Source organism: Chrysemys picta, chromosome 13 (assembly GCF_011386835.1).
Source record: "Chrysemys picta bellii isolate R12L10 chromosome 13, ASM1138683v2, whole genome shotgun sequence".
Taxonomy (NCBI): Eukaryota; Metazoa; Chordata; order Testudines; family Emydidae; genus Chrysemys; species Chrysemys picta.
Genome location: NC_088803.1, coordinates 7,121,700 through 7,137,507, shown reverse-complemented (window position 1 = coordinate 7,137,507; position 15,808 = coordinate 7,121,700). Strand labels below are relative to the sequence as shown.

General features: G+C 53.1%; 1 protein-coding gene and 1 pseudogene across 1 annotated transcript in view; one reads left to right on the top strand and one right to left on the bottom strand.

The window, feature by feature from the left end:
- Positions 1 to 266: 266 nt before the first annotated feature.
- LOC135975468 (apoptosis-stimulating of p53 protein 2-like) lies at positions 267 to 1,177 on the top strand (annotated as a pseudogene).
- Positions 1,178 to 10,115: 8,938 nt separating this feature from the next.
- The window catches only part of LOC101937183 (uncharacterized), a 32,173-nt gene continuing 26,480 nt past the window's right edge, over positions 10,116 to 15,808 (bottom strand). Inside the window, exons 7-8 of the mRNA XM_065565340.1 lie at positions 12,948 to 13,069; positions 10,116 to 11,378 (exon numbers count right to left, since the gene is read on the bottom strand). Coding sequence (XP_065421412.1) covers positions 11,232 to 11,378; positions 12,948 to 13,069 — 269 coding nt within the window. The 3' untranslated portion in view covers positions 10,116 to 11,231. The remainder of the gene's footprint in view (positions 11,379 to 12,947; positions 13,070 to 15,808) is intronic.

The following is a 15,808-nucleotide window of genomic DNA, read 5'->3' as shown; positions in this document are numbered from 1 at the left end:
CCCCTGCCCTGACTCTAGCAAGCAATATAGGTAATATATAATTTTGATTTTATTTATATAGTTATGGAAAGTAAATAATACATGGAAGAAATGAAAGGGGTTTTTTTACGTGTGTTTTTTTTTACTCATCCCTGTCGGGGCGCCGCCTAAAATGTTCAAATTGGACCCGCACTTCCTAAAGCCAGCCCTGCATACAGTAATGGCAAAGTTCTTGGTTCAGGCTTGTAGCAGTGATAGAAGCACAGATCAGAATGAATTGCCTCTACCTTCAGCAGGGCTAGGTAGCGTGCCTGAGGTAACATCAGACAGTGATGCACTCATGCAGTCTGAAATGGAAGAACCAAGTCTAGAGTCACCAGAACCACTGGAAGTTTACATGGAGGAATATCCTCCATACCCACCACCACCTTACCCATCAGAAGAACCAGAGGGACTGGGAGAGGACTCCTTCAGTATGCGACCCCCTGAAGTCACTGGACAGTTTTTCTTACCTCCTGGGAAGAGGACGAACTTACATAAAACTGGCTCAGAGAGGATTGCCCATGGAATGAGAGTGAAATTCAACCCCCTTGCATTGCTTTTAGATTCATCTTTGGAGGGAGAATTTGACCTTGTGCAGAGAATCATTTATGAGGTTGAGGATCCCAGCCTGCCCAATGATGAAGGAATTACAGCACTTCACAATGCCGTGTGTGCTGGTCACACCGAGATTGTAAAGTTTCTGGTACAGTTTGGTGTGAATGTTAACGCTGCAGATAGTGATGGATGGACCCCTTTACACTGCGCGGCATCTTGCAAGAACGTCCAGGTGTGCAAATTCCTAGTGGAATCAGGTGCTGCTGTGTTTGCTATGACCTACAGTGACATGCAGACAGCTGCAGACAAATGTGAAGAAATGGAAGAAGGCTACACCCAGTGCTCTCAGTTTCTGTGCAGAGTGCAGAAGAAAATGGGGATAATGAACAAAGGAGTGATCTACGCACTCTGGGATTATGAAGCATAGAATGACGATGAGTTGTCCATGAAAGAAGGAGACTGCATGACAATACTACGCCGGGAAGATGAAGATGCAATTGAGTGGTGGTGGGCATGGCTAAATGACAAGGAAGGATATATACCACACAACCTGCTGGGGCTGTACCCAAGGATTAAAGCAAGGCAAAGAAGCTTGGCATGAAATTACACAGTATCCCGAGTTATGAAGTTCTAATCAAGGGCGATTTATCACTTCTCTAAAAGAAATCATTTTGTGTTAGTTCCAATTTCATGAGACTTTTTTAATAACAATGTAACTTGAAAGCAATGAAGAATGTGCTTGAAAACAAATGAAGGATCAATGGATTCACAAATGGAGGAGGGCATTCCATAAGCTGAAATGCTGCTTACAAGCAAATGGCATTGTGCTACATCTGGCCTAAGCAAGCCTGACGTTCAACTAGTGCCCTCTGCTTTTCTAAACTGCAGGTTCAAATCAAGTCTTTGGAGTACATCCACAGCTGGGATGGGTCATTCAGTCCTTTGTATAGAGCTTCCTTTTTTAGCCAAGTCCCTCCAGAGGTATGAAGCAGGATTGAAGACAAGATGGAGACAAGGCATCAGCCTTTTATAGTCTCTTGCCATGTGGTCTTTGCTTTCTTTGTCCCAAGGACACTCTATCCAGCATGTGGCATAGAAAAACCTTAGAGTTCTGTCCATAGGCAGGTCCCTGCATGCCTTGCTGAGTCACAAGGTGTATCTACCTTCTCTCAATGGGTCAATTCTATAGCTCATGGTCCTTAGTGGACCATCAAGCAGTCTAGGCAGAGCTAACACCAACTTGTCTGGGGTGTTCCCTGGAAGCATAGCACAAGTTTGAAATACAGACAGTATAGAGCCAATATTCAGAACGTCAACTACAAAACTGCTACACATATACAGAGAGCATAATCCTAATCAGCCAATCAGAATCTCTCCATAGACCCCTTCCGCGACAACCTTTATACAATATTGGCTGCAAATATGTAACAGTGGTGGCAATGGTGATCTATACAGTTACAGATTATGTCAATAGCATCACAGGAGGTGACACGGCATCAGTGAGACCGATATTGGAATACTGCATCCGATATTGGAATACTGTCCTCCTTTGAAAAAGATGTTGTGAAATTGGAGCTGGGGCAGCAAAGAGCCACCAAATGTTCTGAGGGCTGGAGAAAAATGCCTTCTAGTGAGTGATTGAAAGAGCTCAACTGCTTTAGATGGGGGAGGGATAGCTCAGTGGTTTGAGCATTGGTCTGTTAAACCCAGGGTTGTGAGTTCAATCCTTGAGGGGGCCAATTAAGGATCTGGGGCAAAATCAGTACTTGGTCCTGCTAGTGAAGGCAGGGGGCTGGACTCAATGATCTTTCAAGGTCTCTTCCAGTTCTAGGAGATAGGATATCTCCATTAATTTATTTAGCTTATCAAAAGAAGATTGAAAGGTGACTTCATTGAAGTGTTGAAGTGCCTTAATGGAGAGAAAAGATTGGGTATTAAAGGGCTCTTTAATCAAGCAGAGAAAGGCAGAACAAGACCCAGTGGCTTGAAGGTGAAAAGAGACAAATTCATATTACAAATAAAGCACAAATATTCAACGGCGAGAATGATTCACCACAGGAACAAGCTACCAAGGAAAGTGGTGGATTCTCCATCTCTTTATGTCATTGAATGAAGACTAGATGCCGTTCTGTAATGTGTTTGCCCCCAAAGTAGCTATGGTGTCGTACAGGAGGCCTGTGACATGCTGGGGGTCAGATTAGATGCTCTAATGGTCTCTTCTGGCCATCAAGTCTAGTAATTTCTGAAAAACGGAGTGTGGCATTGGGAGCAGCGTCTGAGGTTTTACTGTCTAGTCGGCTCACTTCCTAAAATGAACACGCCTTGAGTGGGGTGATCCACAGGGAGTAGCTCAAAGCTCCCAAGTGCCTGGCCAGGGGCAGGACATTAGCACAGCAAGGGAGGGGCGTGACAGTGACATCACAAAGGCCTTTTGCAGGACCTCAGACTATTGGTCAAAGGTGGTGACCTCACAGAGAGATGCTGACATCAGCCCGGCAGGACAGAGGCGAGTGGCCCGGGAAAGCTCAGAGACCCCTGGGGCTTTGCTAAAGCAAGTCTCTGTCTCGAGGTCTCTCTTTGAGGACTGAGAGAACATTCGGGTTCACGTACGTGAGCGGCAGGAGAAACCTCTGTCGAGTTTTCTCCTTCCCTTTTCGTGATTGTACTAGAAAGCAGACGTCCCTGTGGAGAAGGTAAGAGCCTCCTCCAGGTGTGAAACCTGTTCAGTCTGATCCATCGGGTGGGAGTTGAATTCTAGGCATGGAAAACACGAGCTTAAGGAGGCAGCATTTTATTCCATACCTGGGATTTTGTCCCTTAGAATCACTGGGGACATTGGGGTTTGTCCGTTTTGTTTCACCTTTTCCTCCAGCCCTCCCTCCTTTCTCTTCTTCTCTTGCTTCTTTTGTCCTTTCCCTGTTCCCCTCCCAGCACCAGGGTGTGTGTGTTTGTGTGTGGCGGGGGAGTGCTCTGCAGCTCCCACGGTGGGAGGTCCACCCAAAAATGTGGGGCTGAAATAGTGCCCCGGCAGTGATCCCCACCAGTAGCGTAGCTGGGGGGGGGGGTGCAGGGGAAGCAGCCACTTCCCCTCAGCACATTTTCCAAAAGCGGCGCCTTAGTTAGGGGTTACCATGGCGCCAGCAGGTGGGGCCCATGGTCAGCTCTGAAGCTTGGCCTGCCCAGCCGGCGCTGACCTCCTGCACGCAAAGGGGGGGGGCACGGCCGGAGGAGCCATGGGGGGAAGCACGGCCGGAGGAGCCATGGGGGTGGCCGCGGGGGCAGAACGGCATGGCCGTAGGAGCCATGGGGGGGCCGCGGGGGCGGAACAGCATGGCTGGAGGAGCCATGGGGGGCCGCGGGGGCGGCACGGCATGGCCGGAGGAGCCATGGGAGGGCCGCGGGGGCGGAACAGCATGGCCGGAGGAGCCATGGGGGGCCGCGGGGGCGGCATGGCATGGCCGGAGGAGCCATGAGGGGGTGGCGTGGCCGGAGGAGCCATGGGGGGGGCCGAGGGGGCGGCACGGCATGGCTGGAGGAGCCATGGTGGGGGGGCACGGCCGGAGGAGTCATGTGGGGGGCCGAGGGGGCAGCACGGCACGGCCGGAGGAGCCATGGGGGGGGCCGTGGGGGCAGCACGGCATGGCCGGAGGAACCATGAGGGGGCCTAGGGGGCGGCTAGGCATGGCTGGAGGAGCCATGCGGGGGGGCACGGCCGGAGGAGCCATGGGGGGGGGGGGGTGGCGCGCCCGGAGGAGCCATGGAGGGGGCCGCGGGGGCGGCACGGCATGGCCGGGGGAACCATCGGGGGGGGCCGCGGGGGTGGAACGGAATGGCCCGAGGAGCCATGGGGGGGGCACAGCCGGAGGAGCCATGGGGGGGCCGCGGGGGCGGAACGGCGTGGCCAGAGGAGCCATGAGGGGGGGCCGCAGGGGCAGCACGGTGTGGCCGGTGGAACCATGGGGGGGCCGAAGGGGCGGCACGGCATGGCCGGAGGAGCCATGGTGGCGGGGCACGGCAGGAGGAGCCATGGAGGGACTGCGGGGGCGGCACGGCATGGCAGGAGGAGCCATGCGGGGGGGGCGGCGCGGCCGGAGCAGCCATGGGGGGGCGGCGCGGCCGGAGGAGCCATGAGGGGGGGCCGCGGGGGCGGCACGGCATGGCCGGAGGAGCCATGAGGGGGGGCCGCGGGGGCGGCACGGCATGGCCGGAGGAGCCATGAGCGGGGGCTGCGGGGCGGCACGGCACGGATGGTCGGAGGAGCCATGGGGGGGGCTGCGGGGGTGGCACGGCATGGCCGGAGGAGCCATCGGGGGGGGGGCTGAGGGGGCGGCACAGCATGGCCGGAGGAGCCATCGGGGGGGGCCGAGGGGGCGGCACGGCATGGCCGGAGGAGCCATGGGTGGGCGCACGACCGGAGGAGCCATGTGCGGGGCCGCGAGGGCGGCACGGCATGGCCGGAGGAGCCATGGGGGGGGCCGAGGGGGCGGCACGGCATGGTTGGAGGAGCCATGGCGGGGGGCACAGCCGGAGGAGCCAGGGGGTGGGCCGCGGGGATGGAACGGCATGGCCGGAGGAGCCACGAGGGGAGTCGAGGGGGCGGCACGGCATGGCCGGAGGAGCCCAGGGACCACATCTCCGCTGGGCCATGCAAACACTGAACAGCAGAGATCTCACTACCAGGGAACCCCAGTGGGACCCGCGTCCCCTCCTTGGTACCTGAGGGGGCAGCTCCTGCCCAGGGCCAGCTCAGCCTGCAGGGGCGGGGAGGGGAGGGCTTGTGCGGCTGAGACCAGGCAGTCAGGGAGCTGCCCCCAGCAAGAACAGACCAGGCTGCCTCACAGTAAGGGCAGGTGGTAGGAGCATGCCCCAGAGCCCTGGTTATCCCCGGGGAGCATCACACATGCTCTCTGCTGAGTAGGTCGTGCTGATCACTGACCATGTTGGATGCCCAGGTCTGTATCCAGGCTGGCTCTTCCCACCTTGGATCTCCCGGACGGATCGGGGTACCCGGTACAGACAGGTGCCGAACCCAGAGCCCCCCAGCTGTGCAATGCTCTAGGGATGAGTGAAGCTGCCCCTGGATGAGCCCCCAGCTGAGGTGCTCCATGCCCCCACCATGTTGAATTGGATCCTTCAGCTTTGTGACCCCAGGGGCAGCCCAGCATGTGAGGGGAACAGGCTCACTGGGCAGGTCCCCGGGGAGATCAGGACTCAGGGAGAGGGAGGGGGCCACAAGAGGGTCTGGAAAAGACAATGGGTGAGATTTCACTGCAGGAGAAGGGGCTCAGAGAGCCGGGAGGCGGAGATGCCGGGGAGAAGGTTGTTACTGACTAACTGGAGCGAGGGAGGGATCCCACAGGAGGAATAGTTGCCCTGGCAATTCCACTGCACCCCAATCTGACCCTGCACCCCAAACTAGCATCACACCACTCCCCAATATTACACTGCACCCTGACATAGCACCGCGCCGCACCCCAGGATCAAACTGCAGCCCAATAGGTCGTTGTAGCCCCAGATACCTCCACACTGCACCCAGTACAGCATTGACCTGCAACTCAATGTACCGTGTGACTTGTGTGTGATGTAGGAGATCAGGTAGGTTGGCCACGGGGCTCAACACAAAGCACAGCACTGCTATTGAGAGAGGGTCACTCAGCATGGATATGGCCTCTGCTGAACTCTTGTGTATTACGTAGTCACAGGAGTAGGGCCCTGGCTCAGCCTTGGTTTCCACCTTGTCCCGGTTGTTGGGTTTGGGGATTTCACCCAAGTGCTGGTAGAACCTGGATTTCATCCCTCAGACAGGCCTGGGAGATGAGCAGATGAGGGTGAGTGGCTCCCCTCGGAGATACACAGTGTGTGGGGGGGAGCACAGAGAGAGTGTGGGGGCCCGCAGGGAGTCTGGAACAGAGATAGCGGGGAGACCCCTAGGGAGTGAGGGGAAGAGCAGATGGGGGAATGAGGCACCGACACAAGGCTTCAACCCAGCCCCACCTTCCTGCCCCATGACTGTGAAATAACCCACGGCAGATATACATGGGGGAGCTCTCCAGTAAACCAGTGGGAACAGAGCCCCCTCCCCGGTACCTACTGGGCCCAGCACAGCATGGTTGGATCCTCTCCCAGTGGCTGAGCCCTACACCCACCCACCTGAACAGGAGAGGAGCCAGGGACACCAGGGATTGGATACCACCAAGGAATGAGCAGCCTCCGGTCCCTGCTGGACTTTCCCCTCCTTCCCGAGGGGTGTTGGTGTCTCAACCAGTAACATGCTCATGCGAGGGAGCTCTGGGGCTGGGTTCTCACTGCCACACATTCTCCACACTGGGGGAGTGGGGTGCAGAGGGGGTTGAATGGGGCAGGGTTGTTGATGCAAATGGTTCAACCCCAAGACCCTCATTCCCATCAGGGTATTCACCCCACATCCTCCATCTGGGGGACAGAAGTGCAAGAGGGGGGAGAACCCATCAGCCGACTTTCAGACCTGCCGAGCTGTAGCTAGAAAGCATCAAAGTGAAAGAGAAATGAGGAAGCTCAGGTGGATGTGGGGAAGGGAGGGGGGAGTTTTTCTATCCCCCACGTTTCCTCTGGGGTCTCTGCAGAACCTACTATTAATGTCCCGCTGGGCAGTTCTGGGTCTGTGCCCCTGGCTCTGAGTTGACTGTGGGAGCCCAGAGCTGGGGCAGGGAGAGCTCCCCCCTCCACACACAGCCCCACAGTGATGGTCCCATGCATGGGGGGGACTCCATGAAATGGGGAGGTGGGGGCTCAGTCTCCACGGCCCATCCAGCCCCCGCTCTCTTTGCTGAGGCTGCCAATGAAGGACTGGGGCATCTTCTCCCCTATGGCCTGGGCTTGGACCTACCAAAGGGATCCCCCCAGAGAGGCATCAGCTGGGGTTTCTCTTCTGCCCCCAACGACATGGCTCTGGACAGGAGCTGCTGCTGCTGGGGCAGGTTCCACAGGAGATGCCTGTGAACTGGACGACCTGACCCACCCAGGGGATGATACGGGGGCATGCGGGGATGACCCCTTCCTTGCAATGCCAAACATCACAGTGTGGGAGGAGGGGGATCCCATTGCCTGAGACCTCCCCACCCTCAACGAGAGCATCTCAGCAAGGACAGGAGATGTTCTTACCTGCAGGGGTCACTGGCCTGGGGAGAATCTGGAGAAAGGCTGGAAGAGAAGAGAACAGAGGGGCTGAAAGCTCTGGGGATCGGATGGGGGGTGTATGAGGATGGAGGGATATGGGACGGGGGTATCACTGGACAGACACACAGAGGGATGGGGGCTGAGGGAGGTCACTTACCCAGCAGAGGAAGAAGGAGAGTTAGCACCATGCTGAGCTGGTCGTTCTGGGCTCGGAGCTTGGTTCTCAGCTCAGCCACCGGCCCTGTCTGGGTGCAGGGAAAGAGATGGGCCCCTCATCTCTGATGAAGGCAGAGGAAGTCAGAGCCTCAGGTGTGGTCACTGCTCAGCTCAGGGACTGGAGAGACACCGGCGCCTGGTGCGTAGGGCGTGCGTAGGGGAGGTGGCCATTTATCAGGGCTGACAGTGGGCGGGGGACGGAGCAGCAGTCCCAGATTACTGACACCCCCAGGGGTGAGCCAGGGTGCAAAGGAGCTTCAGATGAGTTACACTGGCTCACACCCGCTGGGATCTAGACTTAGTGACTCCAGTGGAGCTACGGCCCATTGACCCCAGCTGGGATCTGGCCCATTCACTCACTGGAGCTACAGCCCATTGACACCCAGTGGGGATCTCGCTCATTCATACCAAAGACTCGGAAACCAGCCCTCTGGTCCTGCTGTGGCTTTGGGGTGTGTTTTAAACTGACATTTGGAGGTGCTGGTGCGGTGCAGGGAGCTTAGCACACACGGGGAGTCACGGGGCTGGGGAGGGTTTCCAGTCCCCAATCCCTGACCCCGTGTGTTGGGTATTGACTCCGCACTGGTACTGAGAGGGGGAACAGGAGCTGGAGGGTGGGCCCAGCCCAGTTGGAGGTGGGGAAAGTGCATCATTTTTCATTCCCCTACCAGCCCCGGGGAATGGGGGCCGGGATTCCTAGACACAAGGAGGAGAAGCACCGCCGAGTTTGGGAGAGGGTCTCCAGAGGGAAAGTCCTAGGAAGCATCGGTCTGTGCCAGAGCCGGATGAGCCTGGGGAGGGGTGAAGGGGCTGCGGGGGCAGGGGAGCCGGGGGAGAGATGGAGAATTATGTTTATCTGAGCTGAGTTTACTGGACTCTTTGTTTATCCCCACAGGGGAGAGTCTTTAAAATGACCCAGCTGAAGGGCCCCATCATGGGAGGAGAAATCATCCCAGGGCTTGAGCTGCGCCCCACCCCTGACACGGCTGCATTTCAGTAGGTTGCTGGAGCGTTCATTGACCCCTCTGCTGCTATTGTAGTTAGCCGGCCTTCCCCAGCAGTCTCTTGGGATCCCTTCTGCAGCCGGTTTGCTTCCGAACCGCACCTAGGGACCAACTGTACACGCTCGTGCTCCACACGTTGCATTTCCTCACCCACAAAGTGGTGGGACTATTTACCACCTGTGGAGGGTGAAGAGCCCCGCTGGGCCAGTGTCTATTCCGCCCTGGTCCCACGGCCCGCCGGGGATATCGGTTGGCGGCTCCTTCCCAGAGCCATGAGCACAGGCATCTATCTGGCATGGTTCACTCCCATTCCTGAGGCCTGCCCCTTCTGCAGCATGAGGGAGAACCTGGCGCATACCTGCCTCGAATGCACCAGGTTGCAGCCCCTATTTCAGCTCCTCCAGAACCTCTTGTTGAGATTCTGGCTGCACTTTTCCCCACACCTGTTTATTTTCGCACACCCTATCCTTGGCCCTACAAAGTCATGAGACCTCTTCGTCAACCTCCTCCTGGCCCTGGGTAAAGTCACCATCTATAACACCAGGAGGAGGATGCTGACGAGGGGGTGCTCTGCGACTGTGGGGCCTATTTCCGTTCCTCCCTGCTCTCACGTCTCCGGGCAGACTTCCACTGGGCAGCGTCCTTGACAGCTTTGAGGAGCAGTGGGCGCTGTCTGGTGTCCTCTGCTCGGTGTCCCCATCCGATACCCTGGTTTTGAACCTCTGACCACCACTCCCGAACCTGTTTTCTCATTAGTTGTCCCAAGGAATCAGTTGGAACCCGGGTCCAGTGGTCCCTCCCGCTAGGCTGGGGGAGGGGCCTTTAGAAGTGGACGGGCTTGTGCCCATTCACATTCCAGGCTTTCCAATAAGCCTCACTACACACCCCAACAGGTGATGGGTTCTATAATTAGATTTCACCAAGCCAGTAACAAATGTGGACTCCTGGATCACTTTACCAGCCTTATCATGGAGTCACAGGACAGTCCCCTTAGGGTCTACAGTCTACCTTGCCAGCCAAACAAACTGGAATTAGTTGTAATGGTCACTGACACCAAAAATCACATCACGTTTAGGTTGCTTCCAGGTCCAAGAGACCAGTCACTTACCCCAGATCAACTGGTACCTTAGATCCTACTCCAAAGACAACACCTGTAGCCAATCCTGTGATAAACTATTTAAAGCTTTATTAACTAGGAAAAAAGAATAAGTGTTATCAGCAGATTAAAGTAAGAAAATGTTTACACGCCAATAAATTACCATCAAAAGCCGAAGAGTGACAGATTTGTAGTGATCTGTCAATTCAAAGAGTCTTTAAGGTCAGACCTAGAAGGCAGCTGAAAAGATGCAATTTCTTCTCATCAGGGATTTTTATTCTCTTCCCCCAGATGTGAAGAGGACGGGACGAGTTCCTATCCACGTTTCCTCTTCATGTGTGGGGGGGACACAATCAACAAAGTGTTTCGTCCTCTGATGTTCCACAATGGTGTATCAGGTCTCTATGGGCCTTCCTTTGCTGGGCAGGAAATAACACCTCCTCTGGCAAAGTTGTATTTCACACTTGGTCATGCTTCTTTCCAGACTGGGCGTTTACAGTTACAGAGCAAACAGATATCACCTTATAACATGGGATATTGACATTATGCATGAGAGTAATGCAGGCAGCAACATACAAGCGTTTTATAGAGTCTAAACACGAAAGACATTCTTAGAAGAGTATTACCTATTTAGAGCAAAATGAATATACAGGTGACCTGCTCTGATCTCCAGCTATGAGGTTGTCAGTTCTTAGCTAATGCCTGCAGCCTGGCAAAAGCGGAGATCAGACTTCCCAGCATCACACAAGCCATCCTGTTTTTCTTATCTGCCAGTTTGCTTGATGCATGGAGACTCATAAGTCCACATTCCTTTGTCTCGGGCCACCTTGTTGATCAAGTATCAGAGTGGTAGCTTATGCTCCAATACATCTGTTAGTCTATAAGGTGCCACAGGACTCTTTGTCGCTTGTTTAGCAACCACACCCACAACATATTTCCAGCATACATATGTAACTCTTTCTACACAACCCCTACATACATCATACAGTGATATTCCCGGGCAGTGGGTCACAAGTTTTTCTATGATACCCGACAAGCTGCTGGTTGGCTAAATAGTCTGACAAGTGTGTTGGGTGTGCGCTTTGCCAAGTGGCATAAAAGGGATCTTGAGATATAAAGGGTTAAGGATACGGCTGCCTGGAGGAGGAGAAGATGCAGAGAGACGTAGAGAGGGTTTCCTCTCCTTATTTAGCTGCCTTTCGGGTGTGCGTTGTCACCACCTCGCTATACAGCACATGCTCATCTTCAGCAGGCTTGGCTTTGTTTTTCGACTGGGTTGCCTGGGCCTCCAAAGCCGGGAATACCATGAGCGCGTAGGTGACTTCAGAGCCCTGGTGGGGGAGGAAAGAGAAAGGGTGAGAGGGAGGGGTGAACAGACTGGTTGCACTGGTTGCAAGGATATTGGAGGACAGGATGAAAGTGAGCTCAAAAAATTGGAGAATTGCCCTAAAATCTGTAAAATGAAATTGAGGGAATTACAAAGTTCTCCAGTGAGGAAGGAAAAATGAAAGGCAGCAGTACAAAATGGGGTATAACTGACGTGACAGGAGTGTTGCAGGAAAGGTGTTCTAGTGGGGCACAAAATCCATATGAAGCAACAGCACGGTGCTGCTGACAAACGGCTATCCCATAGGTAAGACGTGGGAGGTAATTGTCCCGCTCTACTCAGCACTGGGGAGCTCTGATCTGGCGCGCTGGGTCCAGCTCTGGACATCGCACTTTAAGAAAGGTGTGGATGAACTGGAAAGAGTCCAGAGAAAAGCAACAAAAATTATAAGACATTTAGAAAATACGGCCTATGTGGAAAGGGTGAAAGAATCGGGCATCTTTAGTCTAGAGAGGAGAAAGCTGAGGGGGGACATAACTGTCTTCTAACATGACATTTTAAAGAGAGCAGTGATCAATTGTTGTCCATGTCCACAGGGCCGGTGCAAGGAAGTTTCGTGCCCTAGGCGAAACTTACACCTTGCGCCCCCTCCCAGCTCCCTGCCCCCCTCTGCCCTGAGGCGCCGCCCGCGGCAGCTCCCCTCCCGCCGGGGACCCATGCGGCAGCACCCCACCCCAGCTCACCTCTGCTACGCCCCCTCCCCGAGCACGTGGTTGCCGCTCCACTTCTCCCGCCTCTCAGGCTTGCGGCACCAATCAGCTGTTTGGCGCCGCAAGCCTGGGAGGGCAGGAGAATTCGAGCGGGGGCGGCGTGCTCGGGGAGCAGGTGGAGCAGAGGTGAGTTGGGGTGGGGTGCTGCCGCATGGCTCCCTGGGGGGTGGGGAGCTGCCGTGGGGGGGAGCTGCCGCAGGGCTCCCTACCCCAGATCACCTCTGCTACGCCCCCTCCCCGAGCATGCCGCCCCTGCCGGCAATGACAATAATTGCATGGAGCGGCCACTGTGCTGGGAGAGGGAGTCTGAGCCAGACGTGTAAGCGCGCCGCTGGCAGCCCAGCCCAGGAACGCTGTAAAAAAAATTGGGGGCACTGCTTTTTGGTGCCCCCAAATCTTGGCGCCCTAGGCAACCGCCTTGTTTGCCTTAATGGTAGCACTGGCCCTGCCTGTCCACTGATGGTAGGACAAGACGTAATGGGTTTTATCTGCAGCAAGGGGGATTTAGGTTGGATATTAAGAGAAAATTTCTAATGAGATGACTCCTTGAGGTCCCTTCCCAGCCCTACATTTCAGTGACTCAGTGGAGGTTTGGGGTGATGGTGAAAGGGGTGACAAGTTCCCAGCGATGCCTCCTGGATGAACAAACCCTGTGCAGCATCTCGTTGTGGCTGTTCTCTGTCTGCCCCACCCTAGACAGGGAGCTCTATCTCAGGACTGCGGAAAAGATCCAGGATGTGCAATTTTAAGGCAGTTGGACTGTGCCTGGGTTTGAAGCTTAGCCTATAAATCCATTTTGTTACCTGTTCCATCTGCTCTGCACCAGGAACCCTGGCTTTAGATCCCTGATGATCATGACCAGGATGCAGGTTTCTGGCACATCCTCTGGGCTCAGATCCCTCAATACTTTTCTGAGGCTTTGGAACTAAAACAGAACCAGATAAAAATGGAGATGAAGTCTGGAGTATCATGAGGAAATGACTTGCTATATTGTGCAATCTGGAGAAAGAAGTTACACTCATCTTTTTACCTGTTGATTTCTGTATGTGTGTGATTCTGCAGCTTCTACCAGGGCACAGGGTGAAAACGAAGCCAACAATTTATCTCTGTTTGTTTAAGTTTATATTTCCCCTCACTTAACCATAACCACAACTGATGATCTTCATGCTCACATCTAACCTTAGAGCTATTGCTTAGCCACAACCCAGCCCCTCACCATAACCCTAACAACTAACCCTAACAATCTGAGAAGAGGTTTGGACCTATCTCAGTGCTCTTGCCTTGGGTATGGGGAAACCAAGTTTGGACTGTCTGCTCTGCCACCCACTTCCTGTGTAATTTTGGACACCATGGGAGTTGGGCACCTCAATACCTTTAAAATTCTGGCCCATGGTGCCTCATTGTTCCACATATGAAATGGGGATAATTGTCTTTCTCTGTCTTGCAGCAGTGTTGGGAGGATAAACACCTTAAAGACTGTGACATGCTCAGACACTTTGGTAATGGTGGTGATGTAAATACCTTAAAAATGAAATATGTAGCCCTTAGCCCAAACTCAGCTAATTAGTGATGGGGTTTCTTAGAATGGAAATAGAGGCCCAAATCCTGATGAAATTAATTAAGGGGAGAAAAACTTTTGAAGTGATAATCAAGATGGCCCATTTCGGACAGTTGACAGGAAGACGTGAGGATACATGGGGAAATAGATTCAATTAGTGTAATGACCGAGCCATTCCCAGTCTCTGTTCAAACGTCTAATGACTCTTTGCCTCCTTTGAGAGTCACAACCTACACTTAAGATGAACCTCAGAAACCCAAAATTCAATTTGAACCCAAATCCTGAAGTATCACTGTAATGTTAACCCTAATTCTAAATCCTATTTTATGTGTACCCTTGATTTAGGCTCTGAGGTCTGTGTTGTTGTTATGAAGACACAGACAGCTTGCATCCAACAGTGGAACTCTCTGATATTCAGACAGAGTAGAACACAATAGCCAGAGTTTGCTGTTTGTAACAGTCCGTAGTTTCCTGGTCTACCTGCATCGCTCACCTCCGCCTTGCAAGGGGAAGGTTGATCTTTGATCTCTGTTGCCACATCCCACTTTCTTACACAACAATGACAGCTATTCATCCTCAGCCCCTAGCTCAAAGCAGCCGGGACCTTGGGTGTTTTTCTCCGTCCTCTGCAGCAGGGGGAACACATCACCTGCTGGGATCATCCGAACACATCTCTCCCAAGCAATCCCCTGCCCTTTCAAGAGTGTCCAGGCATTGGTGGGACCTTGGTCCCTCCTGTTCTCTGCTGGTGGGCTCAGTATAGGGGTGCCTGGCTGACATTAATAGCCCGTGATATATAGGAGGGGAGTGAGATGATCTAATGGTTCCATCTGGCCTTGAATTCTATGAATCCCCTAATTCCTAGATTTAAATTATGCCCCAGTGTGACACAGGGCCTACACAACTTGCAGGCTAATTGACCCGGATTCAACCTTTACAGACAGATTAGCAGATAATGATTGTGTTTTGTGTGTGTTTACATATATATTGACAGGTTTCAGAGCAGCAGCCATGTAAGTCTGTATCAGCAAAAAGAACAGGAGTACTTGTGGCACCTTAGAGACTAACAAATTTATTTGAGCATAAGCTTTCGTGGGCTACAGCCCACTTCTTCGGATGCATAGAATGGAACATACAGTAAGAAGATATTTATACATACAGAGAACATGAAAAGATGGAAGTACCCATACCAACTGTAAGAGGCTAATTAATTAAGAGAAGCTATTATCAGCAGGGGAGAAACACTTTTGAAGTGATAATCAAGATGGCCCATTTCCGACAGTTGACAAGAAGGTGTGAGGATACTTTAACATGGAGAAATAGATTCAATTAGTATAATGACCGAGCCATTCCCAGTCTCTGTTTAAACCTAAGTTAATGGTATCTAGTTTGCATATTAATTCAAGTTCAGCAGCTTCTCATATGCATCCGAAGAAGTGGGCTGTAGTCCACGAAAGCTTATGCTCTAATAAATTTGTTAGTCTCTAAGGTGCCACAAGTACTCCTGTTCTTCTTTTTGCGGATACAGACTAACACGGCTGTTACTCTGAAACTTGTCATTGGAGTCTGTTTTTAAAGCTTTTCTGTTGCAAAATTGCCACCTTAACATCTGTCACTGAGTGAATAGAGAGGTTAAAGTGTTCTCCTACTGGTTTTTGAATGTTATGATTCCTGATGTCAGATTTGTGTTCGTTTATTTTTTTGCGTAGAGACTGTCCGGTTTGGCCAATGTACATGGCAGAGGGGCATTGCTGGCACATGATGGCATATATCACATTGGTAGATGTGCAGGTGAACGAGCTCTGATGGCATGGCTGATGTCCATCCAGGACACACCACACGATCCATTGTCTACAGCCAAGCTCTAAGATACAACCGCATTTGTTCCAATCCCTCAGATAGAGACAAACACCTACAAGGTCTCTATCAAGCATTCTTAAAACTACAATACCCACCTGCTAAAGTGAAAACACAGATTGACAGAGCCAGAAGAATACCCAGAAGTCACCTACTACAGGACAGGCCCAACAAAGAAAATAACAGAACGCCACTAGCCGTCACCTTCAGCCCCCAACTAAAACCTCTCCAGCGCATCATCAAAGATCT